Source organism: Nycticebus coucang, chromosome X, assembly GCF_027406575.1.
Source record: "Nycticebus coucang isolate mNycCou1 chromosome X, mNycCou1.pri, whole genome shotgun sequence".
Lineage (NCBI taxonomy): Eukaryota > Metazoa > Chordata > Mammalia > Primates > Lorisidae > Nycticebus > Nycticebus coucang.
Window position 1 is genome coordinate 118,607,588 of NC_069804.1, and position 22,899 is coordinate 118,630,486.

The 22,899-nt window shown below is 42.9% G+C and overlaps 1 protein-coding gene across 1 annotated transcript; it reads right to left on the bottom strand.

Moving 5' to 3' along the window:
- Positions 1-11,604: 11,604 nt before the first annotated feature.
- On the bottom strand, positions 11,605-16,334 carry LOC128577825 (E3 ubiquitin-protein ligase Mdm2-like). The gene has a single exon (XM_053580172.1). It carries the CDS (start codon positions 16,043-16,045, stop codon positions 14,582-14,584), a length of 1,464 nt encoding a protein of 487 aa, XP_053436147.1. The 5' UTR covers positions 16,046-16,334; the 3' UTR covers positions 11,605-14,581.
- Positions 16,335-22,899: the final 6,565 nt, after the last annotated feature.

Genomic DNA, 22,899 nt, shown 5'->3' on the forward strand with positions numbered 1-22,899 from the left:
ATAGTTTTTAGGGCCAACTGTGGTGGCTTAAGCCTGTAATCCTAGCACTCGGGGGGGCCAAGGCAGGAGGATTTCTTGAGCTCATGAGTTTCAAACCAGCCTGAGCAAGAGCAAGATCCTGTTTCTACTAAAGAAAAATTACCTGGGCATTGTGGTGGGCACTTGTATTCCCAGTTACGTGGGAGGCTGAGATAGGAGGATGGCTTCAGCTCAGGAGTTTGAGGTTGCTATAAACTGTGCTGAGGCCATAGCACTATAGTCTGAGTGACAGAGTGAGACTCTATCTCAAGAAAAAAAAAAGAATCGTTTTTTAAATAATGGTGATGAAACAATTGGATATCCACATGCCAAAGAATAAAATGAGGCCATTATATCAGATCATACACCAAAAGGAACTCAACATGGATCATAAATATAAATGTAAGAGCTATAAAAAAAAAAAAAAAAACTCTTAGAAGAAAACATAAGCGTAAATATTCATGACCTTGGGTTAGGGAAATTTTCTTAGATAAGACAACAAAAGTATACATAACAAAAAAGATATATTAACTTCATCAAAATGGAAACTTTTGTGCTTCAAATAATAACATTAAGAAAGTGAAAAGACAGGCTGGGCACAGTGGGTCACACCTGTAATCCTACCACTCTGGGAGGCTGAGGTGGGCGGATTGCCTGAACTCACAGGTTCAAGACCAGCCTGAGCAAGAACGAGACCCCTGCCTCTAAAAATAGCCAGGTGTGTTGTGGGCTATTGTAGCCCAAGCTACTAGGGAGGCTGAATCAAGAGAATCACTTGAGCCCAAGAGTCTGAGGTTGCTGTAAGCTATGATGCCACAGCACTGTACCATGGGTGACAAAGTGAGACTCTGTCTCAAAAAAAAAAAAAAGAAAAGAAAGTGAAAAGACAACCAACTAGATCAACAAGATGGAAGAAAATAACTGTAAATCACATGTGATGAAGTATTAATTTCCAGAATATATAAAGAACTCTTCCAATTTAACCATAAAGACAAGGAACTCAATTTAAAAATGAGCAAATGAGCAGTGGCTCAAATCTGTAATCCTAGCACTCCGGGAGTCCAAGGTGGGTGGATTGCTTGAGCTCAGAAGTTTGAGACCAGCTCTGAGCAAGAGTTAGACCCAGTCTCAAAAACTAGCTGGTAGTTGTGGTGGTGCTTGTAGTCCCAGCTACTCAGGAGGCTGAGGCAAGAGGATCACTTAAGCCCAAGAGTTTGAGGTTACTGTGAGCTGTGATGCTACAGCACTCTATGGAAGATGACAAAGTGAGACTCTGTCTCAAAAAAATAAAATAAAAATGAGCAAATTATTTGAATAGACATTTCTCCCAATAAGATATACAAATGTACAACATGTATATGAAGAGGGTCAACGTTATTAATTATTAGGGAAATGCAAAGCAGAACCACAGTGCGATATGTGATACCACTTCTCACAAAGTAGAATGGCTAAAATGAAAGAGATAGAAAATAACTTTTGGGCTCGGCGCCTGTACCTCAAGCGGCTAAGGCACCAACCACATACACTAGAGCTGGTGGGTTCAAATCCAGCCTGGACCTGCCAAACAACAATGACAACTACAACCAAAAAATAGCTGGGCATTGTGGCGGGCAACTGTAGTCCCAGCTACTTGGGAGGCTGAGGCAAGAGAATCGCTTAAGCTCAGGATTTTGAGGTTGCTGTGAGCTGTGATGCCACAGCACTCTACCCAGGGCAACAGCTTGAGGCTCTGTCTCAAGAAAAAAAAAGAAAAGAAGTTTTGGTTAGGATGCAGAGAAACTAGAACCTTTATACAATGTTGATGGGAGTGTAACTACTTTTGAAAACAGATTGGAAATTCTTCAAAATGTTAAACACAGAGTTATCATATGACCCAGCAATTCCACTCCTAGGTATGTATGCAAGAGAAATGAAAATCTACAGCCATACAGAACTTGTACACAAATGTTCATAGCATCATTGTTCCTAATAGGCAAAAACATCATCCATCAGCTGGTGAATAAATAATATGTGAGTTATCACATAACAGAATATGTTTAGCAATAAAAAGTAGTACTGGGTGGCACCTGTGGCTCAGTGGGTAGGGTGCCAGCCCCATGTACCAAGGGTGGCGGTTTGAACCTGGCCCCAACCAGCTAAAACAGCAGTGATAACTGCAACAACAACAACAAAAAAAAACGGGAAAAACATAAATAAATAAGAAATAAAAATAAAAAAGGGCGGCTCCTGTGGCTCAAAGGAGTAGGGCGCTGGCCCCGTATACCAGAGGTGGTGGATTCAAACCCAGCCCCAGCCAAAAACTGCAAAAAAAAAAAAAATAATAATAATAATGATAAGCCAGGCGTTGTGGCGGGTGCCTGTAGTCCCAGCTACTTGTGAGGCTGAGGCAAGAGAATCACTTAAGCCCAAGAGTTGGAGGTTGCTGTGAGCTGTGACGCCACGGCACTCTACCAGGGGCAATAAAGTAGATAAATCGTATCTCAAAAAAAAAAAAAAAAGTAGTACCGATACATAGTATGACCTTGACGAACCTTGAAAACCTTATGCTACGTGAAAGTAGGCAGTCGCAAAAGACCACAAATTGTATTATTTAATTTATTAATAAATGGCTGTATCAACAAATCTACAGAGACAGAAATCTATAGTAGACTAGTGGTTGTATGGGGCTGGCAGAAGGGCAGGAATGGAAAATGACTGGTAATGGGGACCAGGGTTTCTTTAGGGGTGATGAAAATGTTCTAAAATTGAATAGTGGTGATAGTTGCTTAACTCTGTGAATATACTAAAAACCTAGCCTGAGCAACATAGTAAAACCCTGTCTCTACAAAAAAATAGAAAAATTATCAAGGTGGTGGTAGCACACACCTGTAGTCACAGCTACTAGGAAGGCTGAGGTAAGGGCTCAATTGAGCCCGGGAGTTTGAGGTCACAGTGAGCTACAATGACACCACTGCACTGTAGCCTGGGCAACAAGCGTAAGACCCTGTCTTGGCTCGGTGTCTGTGGCTTAAACAGCTAAGGTGCCAGCCACATACACCAGAACTGGTGGGTTCGAATCCAGCAGGGGCCCACTAAACAACAATGACAGCTGCAACCAAAAAATAGCCGGGCGTTGTGGCAGGTGCCTGTAATCCCAGCTACTTGGGAGGCAGAGGCAGGAGAATTGCTTGAGCCCAGGAGTTGGAGGTTGCTGTGAGCTGTGACGCTATGGCATTCTACCCAGGGCAACAGCTTGAGGCTCTGTCTCAAAAAAAAAAAAAAAACCCTGCCTCAAAAAACTAACAAAATAAACACCATATAATTCACCCTTTACACCTATAATTCGCCCTTTATCTGTGTAAAGGGCGAATTATATAGCATATAAATCGTATCTCAATAATGCTGGGAGTCCAAGGTGGGTGGATTGCTTGAGCTCAGAAGTTTGAGACCAGCCACAGCACTTTATCCAGGGTGACAAAGTGAGACAAAAGAAAGGAAAGGAAAGGAAGAATAATATAAAATATACAGTACTGGGCAGCGCCTGTGGTTCAAGGAGTAGGGTGCTGGCCCCATATACCGGAGGTGGTGGGTTCAAACCCAGCCCCAGACAAAAAGTGCCAAAAAAGAAAAAAAAAAAAAAACTACATTTTGACGCCTGTGGCTCAGAGAGTAGGGCACCGGCCCCATATACCAAGGGTGGCAGGTTCGAGCCTGGCCCTGGCCAAACTGAAAAAAAAAAAAAAAATACAGCACTATTAGGATATGAAACCTGTTTATAGGGAAGAATGAATTTTCTTTTTTTTTTTTTGTAGAGACAGTCTCACTTTACTGCCCTCGGTAGAGTGCCGTGGCATCACCCGGTTCACAGCAACCTCCAGCTCTTGAGCTTATGTGATTCTCTTGCCTCAGCCTCCCGAGCAGCTGGGACTACAGGCGCCTGCCACAATGCCCGGCTATTTTTTGGTTGCAGTTTGGCCAGGGCTGGGTTTGAACCCACCACCCTTGGCATATGGGGCCGGCGCCCTACTCACTGAGCCACAGGCGCCGCCCAGGAATGAATTTTCATATAAGCAGTTTCCACAGTGTGAACTCTGGAACTTGTTTATGTGAGGATTTTGGTACATGGGGGTAGGGAGGTTGAAGGGATCCTGGAAAAAATCCCCTGCATATACTGAAGGGACAACTGTAATATTATTTGAGGGTAGAGTATGATAACCTAAGATAGATATTACATACACCACAGCCATGGCTCACAGATTTTGCCTGGGGGAAGAGAGGTTAGCAGGATGAACTCTAAATTTTTTCCCAAAGGAAACTGCAATAGAATGTGAGAAAGACCAGGTTTAAGGGAGATCTCAAAAACAGTGAAGGCTGTGGTGTGTGGTATAATAAAAGCACAGAATATAATATATATTTGGTCTGTGTCATCAGTTCCTGGCACAGAGCTCCTAAAATCTTTGAAATTTCCTAAATTATATAAGTGTCTTTTGTTATTAATGATGAATTCCGAGTTGAAATGACTCAAGTGGGGCCCCTAGAAAGCTTCGGAATGAGAACTGGTCACCAAAAAGATGAAACACATGATTAGAGAGTTGACTTTCAAGGGCTTGTGAGGTGGCTCAGGCCTGTAATCCCAGCATTCTGGGAGGCCGAGGCGGGCAGATTGGCTGAGCTCAGGAGCTGGAGACCAGCCTGAGCTAGCGAGACCCCGCCTCTAAAAATAGCTGAGCATTGTGGTGAGTGCCTGTAATCCCAGCTACTGGGGAGGTTGAGGCAAGAGAATCACTTGAGCCCAGGAGTATGAGGTTGCTGTGAGCTATGATGCTACATCACTCTACCAGGGATGATAAAGTGAGACTCTGTCTCAAAAAAAAAAAAAAGAGTTGAAACTTTCAGCCTTACCCGTGACCTCCAGGGATTGAGGAGGGGCTGAAGATTGAGTGCAACAACCAATGGCTAATGATTTAGTTAATCATTTCTACATAATATGCTAAAAACCTCCATTAAAACCCATAAATGATGAGGGCTCAGAAGCTTCTGGATTGGTGAATACATTGACACGCTGGGCAGATGGAGCATCCAGAAAGGAAATGGAATTCTGTGTGCCAAATACGCTCCATACCTTACCCTATTCATGTTTTCCATTATCCTATTCCTAAGTTGTATCCTTTATAATAAACTGGTAATAGTAAATAAAGCACTTTTCTTTTTTTTTTTTTTTCAGCTTTTGGCTGGGGCTGGGCTTGAACGCACCACCTCCAGTATATGGGGCCGGCGCCCTACTCCTTTGAGCCACAGGCGCCGCCCTCTTTTTTTTTTTTTTTTTTGAGACAGAGCCTCAAGCTGTCACACAGGGTAGAGTGCTGTAGCATCACAGCTCACAGCAACCACCAACTCCTGGGCTCAAGCAATTGTCCTGCCTCTGCCTCCCAAGTAGCTGGGACTATAGGCACCTGCCACAACCCCCAGCTATTTTTTGGTTGCAGCCAGCAGCCGTCATTGTTGTTTGGCGGACCCAGGCTGGATTTGAACCTGCCAGCTCAGGTGTATGTGGCTGGCACCTTAGCCACTTGAGCCACAGGCACCAAGCCAATAAAGCATTTTTCTAAGAAAACTCCTGAGCTCATGCTATCCACTGGCCTTGGGCCTCCCAGTGTGCTAGGATTACACGAGTGAGCCACCGTGCCTGGCCCTGAGTTTGATCATTTAGTAGATCATTTTGCTATGATGTGAGTTATTACGACACGGCATTCTGCCAAGGGAGACAAAGAGAGACTGCCTCAAAAAAAAAAAAAAAAGAAAAGAAAAAGAAAAAAAAAGAACAAAGTTGAGGATGGGAATCTTAAGAACCCTTAAATTTTTACTAGACCCGGAAGAAGTGTGGGTAGCCTTTGGGGACTTCATTTGCAACTGGCATCTGAAGGGGGGGCAGTCTTGTGACACTAAAACTTCAATCTGTGAAGTCTGTGCTAACACTGAAGAGTTAGTGTCAGAATTAAATTGTAAAACACCTAATTGGTGTCACAGAATCAGAGAACTGATAGGTGTCAGAAAACACCAAACATTTGGTATCATAAGTAGTACTGGAAATCACCACACTTGGTTTTAAGGTAATTAAAAGGACATAGGTAGGGCAGCACCTGTGGCTCAGTCGGTAGGGTGCCGGCCCCATATACCAAGGGTGGCGGGTTCAAACCCGGCCCCGGCCGAACTGCAACAACAACAAAAAAAATTTAGCCGGGCGTTGTGGCGGGCGCCTGTAGTCCCAGCTACTCGGGAAGCTGAGGCAAAAGAATCGCTTAAGCCCAGGAGTTGGAGGTTGCTGTGAGCTGTGTGACGCCACGGCACTCTACCGAGGGCCATAAAGTGAGACTCTGTCTCTACAAAAAAAAATAATAATAATAAAAAATAAAAAATAAAAGGACATAGGTAGATTCATTGGAGATAGTGACTAAACTGTAGGCTACTAGTTTGTTGAAGACAATGTGAGAAGGAGTGAGGTGTAAGAGACCTCCTAGAAGCAGAACTAATCTCTTGAGAAACAATTTATGCCCCAGGAATCTGCAGGCAATTAGAGGAGCTTAACAGCTGGATGCATTGAGAAGAGTTAAATAAAGCCCAGCCCAAACTACCCTCATTCCATGACTATGGGCATACTCAAGCCTGTGTGCCTCCTATAGAGCAACATAACAGGCTTCATACTGTGTTGGGGGGGGGAGGGCATAGACTTCACTAACATAATCTAGCTAATCACTAAAGAAATGACAAACCGGGGCGGCGCCTGTGGCTCAGTTGGTAGGGCGCCGGCCCCATATACCGAGGGTGGCGGGTTCAAACCCAGCCCCGGCTGAACTGCAACCAAAAAAAAAAAAAAAATAGCCGGGCGTTGTGGCGGGCGCCTGTGGTCCCAGTTACTCGGGAGGCTGAGGCAGGAGAATCACTTAAGCCCAGGAGTTGGAGGTTGCTGTGAGCCGTGTGACGCCACGGCACTCTACCAAGGGCCATAAAGTGAGACTCTGTCTCTACAAAAAAAAAAAAAAAAAAAAAAGAAATGACAAACCTTGGGTGGCGCCTGTGGCTCAAGGAGTAGGGCGCCGGTCCCATATGCCGGAGGTGGCGGGTTCAAACCGAGCCCCGGCCAAAAACCAAAAAAAAAAATAAATAAAAAAAAAGAAATGACAAGCCGGGCGGCGCCTGTGGCTCAGTGAGTAGGGCGCCGGCCCCATATGCCGAGGGTGGTGGGTTCAAACCCAGCCCCGGCCAAACTGCAACAACAAAAAAAAAATAGCCGGGTGTTGTGGCAGGCGCCTGTAGTCCCAGCTGCTCGGGAGGCTGAGGCAAGAGAATCGCGTAAGCCCAAGAGTTAGAGGTTGCTGTGAGCCGTGTGACGCCACGGCACTCTACCCAAGGGCGGTACAGTGAGACTCTGTCTCTACAAAAAAAAAAAAAAAAAAAGAAATGACAAGCCCTAGATAGTGAAGGGGGAAATCGGTTGCTACAATATATTATCTAAAATGCCCAGTTTTCAACAACAAAAAATGAGATTTGCAAGAAACGGGAAAGTATGGGCGGCGCCTGTGGCTCAGTGAGCAGGGCGCCGGCCCCATATACCGAGGGTGGCGGGTTCAAACCTGGCCCCGGCCAAACTGCAACAAAAAAATAGCCGGGCATTGTGGCGGGCGCCTGTAGTCCCAGCTACTCGGGAGGCTGAGGCAGGAGAATCGCCTAGGCCCAGGAGTTGGAGGTTGCTGTGAGCTGTGTGACGCCACGGCACTCTACCGAGGGCGATAAAGTGAAACTCTGTCTCTACAAAAAAAAAAAAAAAAAAAAGAAACGGGAAAGTACAACTCATACAACAGGAAAAAAAAAGCAAACACAAACTGCCTGAAATGACTGTGTACAGAGGCTCACATTGGAATCCCAGCTCTTTGGGAGGCTGAGGTAGGATTGCTTGAAGCCAGGAGTTAGGGGCATGCCAGTGAGTGGATGTCAAGATGAACAAAGATTTCAAAGTTGCCACTATAAATATGTTCACAGAACTATAGGAAACCATGATTAAAGAAGTAAAGGAAGATATTTTGATGTTATATAAAATGTAAAATATTAATAAAGATACAGGAGTTATTTAAAAAATACATTGAAATTCCTGAGTGGAGGGCTGCGCCTGTGGCTCAGTGAGTAGGGCGCCGGCCCCATAAGCCAAGGGTGGCGGGTTCAAACCCAGCCCCGGCCAAACTGCAACAACAACAACAAAAATAGCCGGGCGTTGTGGCAGGCGCCTGTAGTTCCAGCTGCTCGGGAGGCTGAGGCAAGAGAATCGTGTAAGCCCAAGAGTTAAGAGGTTGCTGTGAGCCGTGTGACGCCATGGCACTCTACCCGAGGGCGGTACAGTGAGACTCTGTCTCTACAAAAAAAAAACAAAAAAAAAAAAAGAAATTCCTGAGTGGAAAAGCATAACTGAAATAAAAACATTCATTGGTACATTTGAACTGACAAAATAATTAGTGGTCCTGAAGAGAGATTGATAGATTATAAAGTCTCAACAACCAGGAGAAAAAAAAAAAAAAAAAAGACTATAAAGGAGACTCAGAAAAATGTGGGGCAGTGCCCGTAGCTCAGTGAGTAGGGTGCCAGCCACATACAGAGGCAGGTAGAGTCGAACCTGGCCAGGACCAGCTAAAATAACAATGACAACTGCAAAAAAAAATAACTGGGCGTTGTGTTGGGCATCTGTAGTCCCAGCTACTTGGGAGGCTGAGGCAAGAGAATCACTTAAGCCCAAGAGTTTGAGGTTGCTGTGAGTTGTGACGCCAGAGCACTCTACCCAAGGTGATAGCTTGAGACTGTCTTAAAAAAAAAAAAAATGTGGATCACCACTAAGCATTATATTGGCCAAAGAAATTACTCCTAATGGTAACTCCAATCCAGAAGAACCAAGGGAAGACATCTAAAAATGATATTTAATAATACATACAATAAAAGCTGTGAATATTTTTTTCTTTGCTCAGTTTCTGCACAATACATAAATTTATGCAAAGCGTAATTATAACAATGTATTGTTGGATTTGTCAGATGTAGAAGTGTAACATACATTAACAATATGCAAAAAGTGGGGATGGGCATGGCACCAATAGCTCAGTGGTTAGGGCACCAGCCACGTGCACTGGAACTGGTGGGTTCAAACCCAGATGGGGCCTGCTAAACAATAACAATAACCAAAAAATAGCCAGGCATTGTGGTGGACACATAGTCCCAGCTACTTGGGAGGCTGAGGCAAGAAAATCACTTCAGCCCAAGAGTTTGAGGTTGCTGTGAGCTTTGACATCACAGCACTCTAACAAGGGCAACACAGTGAGCCAGGGTGACAGCTGGAGACTCTGTCTCAAAAAGGGGGGGAAGGCAGAATAAAGTACGTAAGAGTGTAGCCAGAATCTCTCTTTGCCCAAGTCCTTGGTTTCAGAGATTCAAAGAATGAATCCACACACTACATGACCAATTGAAAGAACAAATTTTATTGACAGATTAAAAGATAAGATAGATAAGGAAGCCTCTGCTGCACTGAAGGGGGAACCCAAGCAGTAGGGTAGCCCATGTGGGCCTTCTGTCTAGGGATTTATATACTGCTTTTCCTATCCTATGAGCAGGGGTGTGGGGTGTGGGGGAGAGATGGAATGTTATAACCATTTGGCACCAGGGGCTTAGGGATAGAAGCTAATTTTAAAACTGTCCTTGTATAGGAATGCAGTCTGTTTAGGCTGTGTTCTCTGCTCAGGAAGAGGCACCATCTTGTTTAAGGTGTGATCCCTGCTCCAGGAGAGGCAGCTTCTTGTTTAGGATGTATGCCCTGCTCCAGGAGAGGTGCCTTAGGCAGAACGATGGACAGGCTGGTTTTTATGAGCCTGTTGGTGCCTAGAGAAGGGGCCTGTGATGAGGCTGATTTATGAGTTCACCCAGGCCTAGAAAATGGGGGATCCTTGTCCAGCCCTGAGCAGGGGAATCCTGTATCTATCCTCCTTCTCCAAATAGAAACTGCTGTTAGGGAGAAGGGACGCCGACCGCTCAAACTGCTTCCTGCTGAACAGGGACGAAGACAAAAGGGGGGCAGTTAGTGGTTTCTTGGAGGAGGAGGATCCATGGGTCCACAGTAAATGGAAGTCTGGATTGATCGTGGTCCTGAGTAGTTAATCTAATTGTACCTAGGAGGACAACAGTTACAGCATGTAGTAGAAAGGGACATAAAACACGGGGTACATTGGATACAACCATATACAAACAATCCCAAAGCAAAAATAATTCCTACACCAATAACTAAAGCTCTTAACCAACCTAAATTAAGTAACCAAGAAAACAACTAAGATATAAAACAAAAAAAAACAACAGTCTTCTCTTTGGGTGACATCATGAAATACATTTTGTACTTGTTATATACGGTGCTATATTAATTGGGAATTGTCTGGTACATTAAAACAGCACATTCCTTTAAATTTTGCACACCCATAATTATGTATCTTAAAAGTAAACAATAAATAGCTCCTCAGTTTTCTACGACAGCTTCCCAGACAGGTGGCATTCAAGGCTTTTACCATGGCACAAGCTAGTCAACCCATCTCAACATTTAATTCAGTTACCATAGATGGTACCACAAAGACAGACAAGGAAATATACTCTCGGCCTGCTGGGTCACTCTAGTTTAGGTATTATTCAGGGCCTGTGCCCTGGGCAAAGATGGTACTAATCTCCACTAGCTAGAACACGAGAAAAAGCCTGTTGCCCACACAGCAAAAACCATCCCTTAGGAATTTTAGAATGCATATTGGCATAAGATATGGTATTCATCTTATGTCATTAGATCATCTTATGTCATTAGAGCAAGCTATTAGTTAAATTGACACAGGAGGCAGAGCAACCTGAGAACTTTACATAATCTTCTCCAGTTATAATTATTATTTTTTTTTTTTTTGAGACAGAGTCTCAAGCTATTGCCCTGGGTAGAGTGCCATGGTGTCATAGCTTACAGCAACTTCAAACTCTTGGGCTCAAGCGATACTCTTGCCTCAGTTTTTCTATTTTTAGTAGAGACGGGGTCTCGCTCTTGCTCCGGCTGGTCTTGAATTCCTGACCTCAAGCAATCTACCCACTTCGGCCTCCCTGAGTGCTAGGATTACAGGCGTGAGCGACCATGCCTGGCCTAGGTGTAATATCTTTCCTTGGTCTGTTTTGTTGGCCCCCACCCACACAAATCCTGATAGATGTAATTCTTTTGCCTGTGTTCACAGAACACAGTGAGGTTTATGAGTACTTCTAATGAAGTACAAACTCCTATTAAACAAGATGTAAATACCTGATCTACATTGAGTTCCTCCTGCAAAAGAAAAATCAAGACACATTCATAACATTTTTAGCCAAGTAAGTCCAAATGTTCTCATCTCATTAAAAGGGCATTATATCTTATCCCTTTCCCCAAGTTCCTAGAGTCAAAATGGTTATGAAGAGTAGAGGAATGCATCTTGCAGCCATTTCTTTACCACCAAACTGGTCTCAACGTCCAGATGCGAAGGGCATCAGTTTCTGTTAAGGCGTGACTCGGGTGTGATGAGTCCAGGTCTTAGATTTAACTATGGTGGGAGAGGTAAAAAGCAAGATATGAACAGATTGAGCATACGTTCATTCTTTTCACCTATCCTTCAGGAGCCTATACATTTAAGGTTAATATCTGTCTTTCACAGGGGAAGGCATAAGATCCTATCCCATATTCACATAAATGGCTATTCTATATCTCTTAAGAGTGGAATTAAGACTTTTAGGTATGGGGTGGCGCCTGTGGCTCAAAGGGGTAGGGCGCCAGCCCCATATGCTGGAGGTAGCAGGTTCAAACCCAGCCCTGGCCAAAAAAAAAAAAAAACTTTTAGGTATGACTAGAAAGACATGAAAGGATAGCCAATTTCCCCAACTATAAGAGTTGATAGACTGTTTGGTAACCGGCCTTCCAGATATCCCCTTGATAATTAGACTTGGGGGTCAAGAATCCAGGACTTGAGAGAACTGTAGGTAGGAGAAAGCTTATAGTCAGGTGCATCTGGGGCTCTCAGGCAGTGATAAGATGAGCCAAGGCCATAAGAGGCTGTCCTGGACATCTTTAATCAAACTCAGGGGCTAAAGGAGTTTCCGTTCCCTGAGGCCTTCACCTCCGGGGACAGACAGGCTGATCTCCAGCAGTTGCCCCTACAGACCTGAAAAGGGCTGGGTGGCTTGCCTGCCAGGCCACACTGCTTGACTATAGCCACTGTCTTTTTTCTACTTTCCTTTTTCCTGGTTCAATTATAAAAGGCCAATATGGCTGTTTTTAGGAGGTGTACCAAATTATGGTCAGGGCCTAGAGCCAATTTTTGCAAATACCTCCTAATGTCTGGAGCCGTTTGAGTAATGAATTTGTACTTTAAAATAATTTGGCCCTCTGAAAAGTCAGGTTTAAATTGGGTAAACCTTTGATGCCTTTCTAGGCCACTTAAGAAAAGCTGAGTGATTTCTGGCCCGCTCCTGAGTGACAGAAGGGAGCTGATAACAGTTCTCAGAGACCCACTTAGGGTCCTCAAAGGTACGTACCTCTCCATGGGGTACCTGGTCTTTTTCAGGGGATACACTGTTATGAACCACAAAAACCTCACTTTCTAGCCTTTCTTAAAACTTCAACAACCTTACATCTTTTCACAAGAAGTTAAAATGCTGTCTTAACTCTTGGTAAACATTTACATAATTATCAGAATTATCTGAAAAGTTTCCCAAACTATTCCTAATTTGTTTTACTTTGGCTAAAGAGAATGGGGTAGACATTGAAGCAATTTTATATTACCACCCATGCAGGGTCAGAGGAAGTCTCTGGCATTCTCTCTTCCCCCGCCCCAGGCTCATTCTCCCGCTCCCCTAAATGTGCTCAAGAAGGTGGGAGAGGTGTCATTGATAAGTCAAGATAAGGTAGCATTGTCTCCCTTGGGAATTTCTGAGAGACCACCAAAGCTAGAAGAAAATAAAAACCCTAACTCATAAAGTATCTAATTTCTTTAGTGTAAACCATGGCCAATTTTAATCTATCAGTGTGTCATCACTGAATATAGGTTTGGTAAGACATGGCAATAATCAGCTCTGATTAGCTGGTACAAGCCAGGTCCAGCATGCCACTACCTATACCTATAAAAGAAAATTAATTTGGTATTAAAACTTTCCAACAACAAAAAAAACTTGCCAAGAAAACTCCAGGCCCACATATCTTCACCTCAGAATCATATCAAGCATTTAAGGATAAAATAAACTGTAAACAATTTTGTTTAGAAAGTAAAAAAAGGGGGGCGCCTGTAGCTCAAGGAGTAGGGTGCTGGCCCCATATGCCGGAGGTGGCAGGTTCAAACCTAGCCCCGGCCAAAAACTGCAACAACAACAACAACAAAAAAAAAAAAACGAAAGTAGGGGCGGCACCTGTAGCTCAAGGAGTAGGGCGCCGGTACCATATGCTGGAGGTGGCGGGTTCAAACCCAGCCCCGGCCAAAAAAACCAAAAAAAAAAAAACGAAAGTAGAGGAAAAGGCCTCCTCTATACATAAGGAGACCAGAATTACTCTGACATCAATACAAAAACATTGCAGTAATTGTAAAAACCCTTAACAAATTTTTGGGAAACCAAATCCAGCAACATATAAAAAGTGTATGAATTTATCATAGTCAGATGAGTTTTATCCCAGGAATGCAAAGTTTGTTGAGCATTTGGTGAAAGTCAATTTAACTCAACATAGGTACATATTAACATAATACAGGGGAATAATATAACCATCTCAATAGAGGAAAAAGTATTCATTTGTGATCAAATCTCTCAAGGAACTATGAACTAAAAGGAAATGTCTTCACCTGAAATAGAGCATCTATTAAAAAAACTACAACTGACATCATACTTAAAATACTACATACTTTCCTTCTATGATCAGGGATCATACAAAGATAGCTGCTCTCACCACTACTCAACAATATACTAGAATCCTACTTAGTGCAGTAAGACAAGAAAAAAGAAGGAAGAAAAAGTATAAAATAAAAAAAAAATTGTCCTTATTTGCAGGGAAATCATGACCATGTACCTAAAATGTCCTAAGAACCTACAAAAAGTTATTAGTACTAATGAATTTAGAATAGTCTAAGGATTTATTTTTTTAAAGTATCAAAAATATAATGATGTCGTAATATATATCACGTATATGTGTGTGTATTTATATATCGGATACTTCTCATTTAAGAGAAAGTAGAAATTATTTAAAATGAGGGAGATGGATAAGGGATGAGCTATATTATCCAATGCAAATTACATTAAAAGCCAAATATAAACAGAAGTGAAATTTTCCTGAAAGGAAATAAATATTCATTATTCCCCTCCCAAAGTAAGTAAACCATACTAAAGAAAAAAACCTATCTGAATTGAGACACTTTCTCACTTTGATATATGTAAAAAAAATAATTTCACATTAAAAAAATAATTTCCATGTTATCTAAAGTTTTAGGGTTATGTAGTCAGAAATATATAATTCTACTTTTCATGGACAGGTCAGCTAGGGGAAATAAGTTAGCACAATCATCTGAATTGGTTGTCTACATACTGGGCAGGGCTTATTCCTTTTCTTTAGTTTTTTCGCACATGTAAAGCATGCCATAAGATGTCCTGTTCTGCCATGGACAATGCAACCATTTTTAGGTCGACCTTGGCAAATTACACAAGGTTCAGTGGCATTAAGAGGAAAGCTATATTCCATACTTTTTTGTTTGTTTAGTGTTTCTTCTCTCTTAAACTCTTTGACATTTTTTTGTTTGCTATAAATAATGCTATTAGAAGTTGATGGCTGAGAGTAGTCCTCATGTTCTTGTGATTGGGAGGCTTGAGTGATTTTATTATCATTTTCCTCCACACATGACTCTTTGGAATCATTCACTGTAGTTTTTCTACAATCTGGAACATCAAAACCCTCTTCTGCTTGTGTTGAGTTTTCTAATTTGGCTTTCTCAGAGATATCCCCTCTATCTTTATCCTTAGGAAGACAATTCTCACGCAGGGCCCAACATTGGTTGCAACGTGGTAGAAGGGGAGGATTCATTTTATCGCATGAAGTACATTTCCAATAGTCAGGTAAAGAAATTGCAGGGTCATCTTCAAATGAATCTGTATCACTCTCTCCTGTCTCATACACAGTAACTTGATATAACCCATTATCTTCATCTGAAAGTTCTTGGTTTTCTTCACTAAGGCTATAATCTTCCGAATCAAGAGATTCAACTTCAAATTCTACACTAAATTGATCTGAAACTGAATCCTGTTCCACCCAATCACCTGAATGTTCACTTACACCAGCATCAAGATCTGGATTTGATGGAATCCCTGTAGATTCACTGCTACTGCTTCTTTCACAACATACTCCCCTTATTACACACATAGCCATGTTTTCATCTAAGGAAAAAGAAATACTATCAGACTTGTGACGTTTTCTTTGTCTTTCACCATTGAATTCGTCTGAATTTAATTCTGTCTCACTAACTGTTCTCCTTCTAGATGAGGTAGATGGTCTGGAAACCAAATCTGAACATGAAGGTTTCTCTTCCTGTAGCTCTTGCACAGGATCCTTTTGATTACTCCCACCTTCAAGGTGCCCTCTGTTCTCTCTCACAGATGTACCTGAGTCTGATGATTCCTGCTGATTGACTACCACCAAGTTTCTGTAGATCATTGTATATATTTTCCTGTGCTCTTTCACAGAGAAGCTTGGCACTCCAAACAAATCTCCTAGAAGATCATTTGAACAATATACAATATGTTGTTGCTTCTCATCATATAATCGTTTAGTCATAATATACTGGCCAAGATAATATATAACCTCTTTCATTGTATAAATGTCTTTTTGTGCACCAACAGACTTTAACAACTTCAAAAGCAAAGGTTTTGGTCTAACCAGGGTCTCTTGTTCCGAGGCTGGAACCTGTGAGGTGGTTACATCAGTAGGTACAGACATGTTGGTACTGCACATTTACCTGCTCCTCACCATGCAGGGGTTTTCGTGCCTCGAGTTATTGGGGGAGTCCCTTGAGGTGCCCCAGTTCCCTTCACGGGGCGTGTGGAAGCCCTACACTCTGGGCCTTGGCGACTATTCCACTCTCGGGGCCCAGGCCACTAGGGAGCTGGAACACACTAGTCCGGGGAAGAAGGAGGCTCCTGGTGGCAGGACCTCAGTAAGAAAGGTCAGGTCCGCCCCTAAGGTTTGGTTTCTGGCTCCATCTTCCTTCCAGTCACACAGGGCTGCACAGGCCCCAAAAGGAACCGAGCTCACCGAAGATCTAAGGATTTAAAAGGTCAATATACAAAAATCAAGTATATATTTTATATACTAGAAATAAGCAATTAGAGGACAAAAATTTAAAATATCTTTTGCAATGGCATCAAAAAGTATGAAATAATTAGGGATGAACTTTATGAACTATGTGTACATTGAATACTATAATACATGGTGTCCATAAAGTTCATGTACAATTTAAAATACTGTGCAATTTAAAAATGCATATGAACATTATGGACACTCTGTATATCACTGAGAGTAATTATGGAAGATCTAAATAAATGAGTAAGTATACAAGAGCTATATATTCAGTATAATTCCAATTAAAATCACAGCCAATGTAAGCCCAAGGAGCTACAACAAAAGTAATATAGTATTCTAGATAGGATGCAAGAACAGAAAAAGGACATTAAGTTAAAAACAAAGAATTTTTTTTTTTTTTGGAGATAGTCTCACCCTGTTGCTCAGATGAGAGGGCCATGCCAACAACCTAGCTCACAGCAACCTTAAAACTTCTTGGTTCAGGGCGGCGCCTGTGGCTCAACGGGTAGGGCGCCGGTCCCATATGCCGGAGGTGGCGGGTTCAAGCCCAGCCCCGGCCAAAAATAAAAAAAAAAAAAAAACTTCTTGGTTCAAGCCATCTTCCTGCCTCAGCCTACTGACTAGCTGGGACTACAGGCACCCACCACAATGCCCCGTTAATTTTTCTACTTTTAGTGGAGTAGAGGTCTCTCTCTTGCTCAGGCTAGTCTCAAACTCCTGAGCTCAAGGGATCCTCCTGCCTCAGCCACCCAGAGTGCTAGGATTACAGGTGGGATCCACTACCACCAGCCAGAAACAAAGGAAATTTGAATGAAGTATGGACTTTAATGATCCTGTATCAATATTAGTTTGTTAAATACAACAAATGGACCATATTAATGTAAAATGTTAATAATAGGGGAAAGAGGGTTTATGATATATGGGAATGCTCTGTACTTTCTCCTCAAATTTTCTGTAAATCTGTAACTATTCTTTAAAAAAAAATCTATTTAAGGAAGAAAAACCATGACAATTCAAAAGAAAGACCACAGAAGAAATGCACTATATTTTATCATCTTCAATGATACATTTTTCTTGCTTTTTGAACAAGGAGACTTGCATTGTCATTTTACGTTAGACAAATAGGTAGCCAGCTCTGCCTCCGTCCCAATCTCCTTCCTAGGCCTCAGGCAGGGGTTGTTCTGGATGTTTTTAAGAGTCCCTGAAAGACCAAGAGTAAACTGTGAGTATGTTGTAACCTAGTAGGGAAGGCCAAAATAGAATGAGTTTTATGCCTCGGTTCTGGGAAAGGCCAACATCAGCCACCATTTGAAGGAGATGCCCACTCAGGCCAGATGGTGTTCCTAGGCAAAGCCCCTCCTCAACATGGTGGGCAGCGTGGAATCATAGAATCCTAGAGGTGGAGGGGACTTCACTTACTGTTCTACCACAGCATCTCCTTTCACATTTTATACAGAAAAAGGCCATAAAGAGGGGCACAGAGAAGGCTAGGAGGTTCTCATGGCTGCAAAGCCTCCAGTGAGTGAAGTGAATGACAGCATGAGTCCTGCTCAGCCTACGGCTAACACTGTCTCCCCTCAGCCTGGGTCAGCACCTGCCTTCCCTGTCCCTGTGCATTTCCACCAGCCTCAGTAACTACCCACCTTTCCTCAGAGCCCCTTCCTTGTTTCTCTGGGCATATACAGAGAGAGAGAGACATGTATGTGTGTGTCTTTAGGCCCCAGTTAGGATGAGGCCAAAAGCGGAAAAGAGAAGGCTCTTGTCATTGCACTTCCCACTTGGATATTTCCCCTGGGGCAAGGGTGGAGGAGGAGAACATGAGAGTCACAGGGTGGACAGGACTTGTTGCAGTCAACATCTCCAAGGCTGAGACCAGGCACTGCCATTAGTGCCAATAGGAAAGAAAGAATGCACAGGCAGCAGCTCCAAGGAGAACCTGTGGGCTGGAGAAGGCAGACAGGACCTGCAAAGTGACACCAAGGGGAGTCAGGCAGGGAGGGCTCTGTTCCTGCCACAAAAATGGAGTCTCCCCAGCAACAGGAATCCCTGGACCAGAAACCCACCCCTGGCTTCCTCAAATCCCCCAGAAAAGCCACACTGCTAGAGACCGTTGTCATGGCAACAGGTACCCAGTACTGACTGCCTTCCCCACTTCCTGCCTCATTGCTCTGTCTTTTTTTCTGATACCTTCAGCTCCTGCTTCCTGAAAAGGTTTGTGCTGCCCCGTGCTGGCTGTGTGTAAATGCAGCTAAGCCCACTGCCCAGGAGCAGTCTAGCAAGTGGTTAAAAGGCACAACCTCTTCATGCCACATGGCCTCATTTTTTAATTCCATCTTGGCCATCATCTGGATTTTCATGACGCCAATTTGTAACCTCACAGAGCTCAGTTATCTCACCTCTAAAATGGGTTCCTTAGACTTAAACCCTCACTAGCAACAAAGCAGTGTTTTCATAGGAGCCTAAAACACCAGTATCACATCAAATTCATAGGCAGGATTGTTTCACAGCCTTCAATGCAATGCTGTATAGTAGACCACATTTCTTGGTAACAAATGGCAACCATTTATCTTATTCTGTCTTGTGACTCCTTTCTCTCAAAGAAACCCCAAATCGGCTACTGCTGGGCAGCCCATATAGAGATCCTGTCTTCATTCCTTCTTTCCTGCTTCTATCTCCTCACATTTCCCTATCTGCCCCCCACATTTACCAAGTTCTCATCAAAGAATAATTATAATGGTTTGCGAGTATTCAGGGACAATCGCGTCTTCTTAACAGCACTAGAAAGCAAACAATCACTCCATGACAGGCTGCAATGAGAGATGAGGGAAGGGGAATTGGCCTGGCAGGGAATATACGTGGCTGCAACATACAACAGGAAAAGTAATATTTTCACTTGGAGTAATTACTGTCTACTGAGATCCTCCCTACATCTTTCCTGAACTTGCTGACTTTACCATCCTATTTAGTACTAATGGAATGCTTTAATATTTTGTAGTTAATATACTAAATGCAAAATCTGGATTTAAAGAATGAGGGAATGACTCTAACCAGACAACCAGAAAAAAAAAAAAAAAAAAACTTCTGTACTTGAGTTAAAATTAAAATTATTTACAGAAGTGTGTTAACAGGTGGATACATGAAACAGATTTTGAGGGTCTCAATTGACAGACTGGATCCAATTGTGTGATATGGCATTCACAAAGCCTAGTATGATCTTAGGACACATCTACAGATATATAATGTCTTTTTTAGAATGAAAGGGGTAACAAGATCACATAATTCTACACTAGGCAGAATATTTAATATTTTTACAAAAATTTACAAATTAGGGGGCGGCGCCTGTGGCTCAGTGGGTAGGATGCCAGCCCCACATACTGAGGGTGGCGGGTTCAAAACCAGCCCTGGCCAAACTGCAACAACAACAAAAAAAATAGCCGGGCGTTGTGGCAGATGCCTGTAGTCCCAGCTACTTGGGAGGCTGAGGCAAGAGAATCACCTAAACCCAGGAGTTGGAGGTTGCTGTGAGCTGTGTGACACCACACACTCTACCGAGGGCAAAATAATGAGACTCTGTCTCGACAAAAAAAAAAAAAAAAAAAATTAGGAAACATGTAAAATCATGAATGACAGAAAAAATATGTTGTATCAGAAATAGCTGAAATGTGGGGAGGTTAAATCTTAAAAAGTCTTGATAACTGGGGCAGCGCCTGTGGCTCAAGGAGTAGGGCGCTGGTCCCATATGCCAGAGGTGGCAGGTTCAAACCTAGCCCCAGCCAAAAACCAAAAAAAAAAAAAAAAGTCTTGATAACTGTTTAAAGGTTATGGTTATAGCATATTGAAAATTCTTAGCAAAAAGTGCTAAGTTTATACATATGTATAGGCTTGGCAACTGTTGCTCAGTGGTTAGGGTGCTGGCAAACCCGGCCCAGGCCTGCTAAACAACAATGACAACAACAAAAAAATAGCAAGGCGTTGTGGCAGGTGCCTGTAGTCCCAGCCATTTGGGAGGCTGAGGCAAGAGAATCACTTAAGCCCAAGAGTTTGAGGTTGCTGTGAGCTGTAATGCCATAGCACTCTACTGAGGGCAACATACTGAAACTCTATCTCAAAAAAACAAACATTTAAAATATATATATATATGCCTATGTGTGTGTATATATATGTGTGTATACATATTGATATATACATGTATAAAAAATTTTGACACAGAGTCCCCCTTTGTTGCTCTCCATAGAGTGATGTGGTGTCACAACTCACAGCAACCTCAAACTCTTGGCCTCAAGTGCTCTTACTTCAACCTCCTGAGTAGCTGGGACTACAGGCATCCATCACAATACCTGGCTATTTTTAGAGACAGGGTCCATCCACTCTCTTACTCAGGCTGGTCTCAAACTCCTGAACTCAGTTAATCCACCCGCCTTGGCCTTCCAGAGTGCTGGGATTACAGGCATGAACCTTAATTTATATTAATATTAAAAGAATGTTAGCCAGGCACAGTGGCTCACACCTGTAATCCTAGCACTCTGGGAGGCTGAGGTGGTGGATAGCTTGAGCTCACAGGTTCAAGATCAACCTGAGCAAAAAGTGAGACCCCCATATCTACTAAAAATAGAAAAACTGAGGCAAGACAATCTCTTGAGCCCTAAGACTTGGAGGTTGCTGTGAGGTATGACACCACAGGAGTCTACCCAGGGTGACAACTTTTAAGACTCTGTTTCAAAAACAAAAAGAGAGGGCGGCGCCTATGGCTCAGTCCGTAAGGCACTGGCCCCATATACCGAGGGTGGCGGGTTCAAACCCGGCCCTGGCCAAAACTGCAACTAAAAAAAAAAATAGCCGGGCGTCGTAGTCCCAGCTACTCGGGAGGCTGAGGCAAGAGAATTGCTTAAGCCCAGGAGTTGGAGGTTGCTGTGAGCTGTGTGAGGCCACGGCACTCTACCGAGGGTGACAGCTTGAGGCTCTGTCTCCAAAAAAAAGAAAGAAAAAAAAAATACTTAAAATACTGCTTTCCAATTTTTTCCTTAAAGCCTCCCTTTTCTCTTCTGGACTCAAGCATGAGTCCTCTGGGACCATAAAGTGGGCCATAAAGTGAGACTGTCTCTACAAAAAACAACAAACAAAAAAAAACCAAAGAGAATGTTAATTAGTATTATTGTTAGCACTGCATCATACTATTATCACTATTCTTATATAGTTAATGCTTTTTAGAGGGCTTTCTGTGGGCTACAAACTATTCCAAGTTCTTTACATATGTTGACTCACTGATTCATTTACTCCTCTTGTCAATACTATAAGGTAGATAAGACTTAATATTGTCTCCAGTTTTGTAGATGAGGAAGCTGAGTCATAGAAGATTAAGTAGCTTGCTCAATGTGTCTCACAGACGGGAAGAAAGAACCAGAACACACACTCTGGCAGTTCTAAGCTATCAGGGTAAGGCACTTTTGTTAATTTATGCTTGTTCTGTACCACTCCAAAGGGCAGGGCCAGAAGGTAGATTTTAGCTCAACAAAAGCAAAAATAAATAATTTAAAAACTCTGACTGTGGCTGGGTGCACTGGCTCATGCCTGTAATTCTAGCACTCTAGGAGGCCTAGGCAAGTGGATTACTAAAGCTCAGGAGTTCAAGACCAGCCTGAGCCAAGGAGGAGATCCCATCTCTACTAAAAATTGAAAAAAAAAAAAAAAGAATAACCAGGCATGGTAGTACATGCCTATAGTCCCAGCTACTCGGGAGGCTAAGGCAAGAGAATTGCTCAAGCCCAAGAGGCTGACATTGCTGTGAGCTATGACACCACAGTACCCTACTGAGGGTGACAAAATGAGATTCTGTCTCAAAAAAAAAAAAAATACTCTGGGCGGGCGCCTGTAGTCCCAGCTACTCGGGAGGCTGAGGCAGGAGAATCGCCTAAGCCCAGGAGTTGGAGGTTGCTGTGAGCTGTGTGACGCCACGGCACTCTACCGAGGGCCATAAAGTGAGACTCTGTCTCTACAAAAAAAAACAACAACAACAAAAAAAAATACTCTGAATGAGACTTGGAAAGATGGCTCACATCTGTAATTATGACACTCTAGAGCAGGGGTCCTCAAACTTTTTAAACAGGGGGCCAGTTCACTGTCCCTCAGACAGTTGGAGGGCCGGACTAGTTAAAAAAAAAAAAAACTATAAAAAAATTCCTATGCACACTGCACACATCTTATTTTGAAGTAAAAAAACAAAACGGGAACAAATACAATCACACCACCTCATGTGGCCCGTGGGGCGCAGTTTGAGGACCCCTGCTCTGGAGCCTTAGACAAGAGGATGAGCTCAGGAGTCTGAGCAAGAGCTAAACCCTGTCTCTACTGAAAATAGAAAAATTAGCCTGGGCGGCGCCTGTGGCTCAAGGAGTAAGGCACTGGTCCCATATGCTGGAGGTGGCGGGTTCAAACTCAGCCCCAGCCAAAAACCACAAAAAAAAAAAAAAAAAAAAGAAAAATTAGCCAGGTACAGTAGTAGGCTCCTG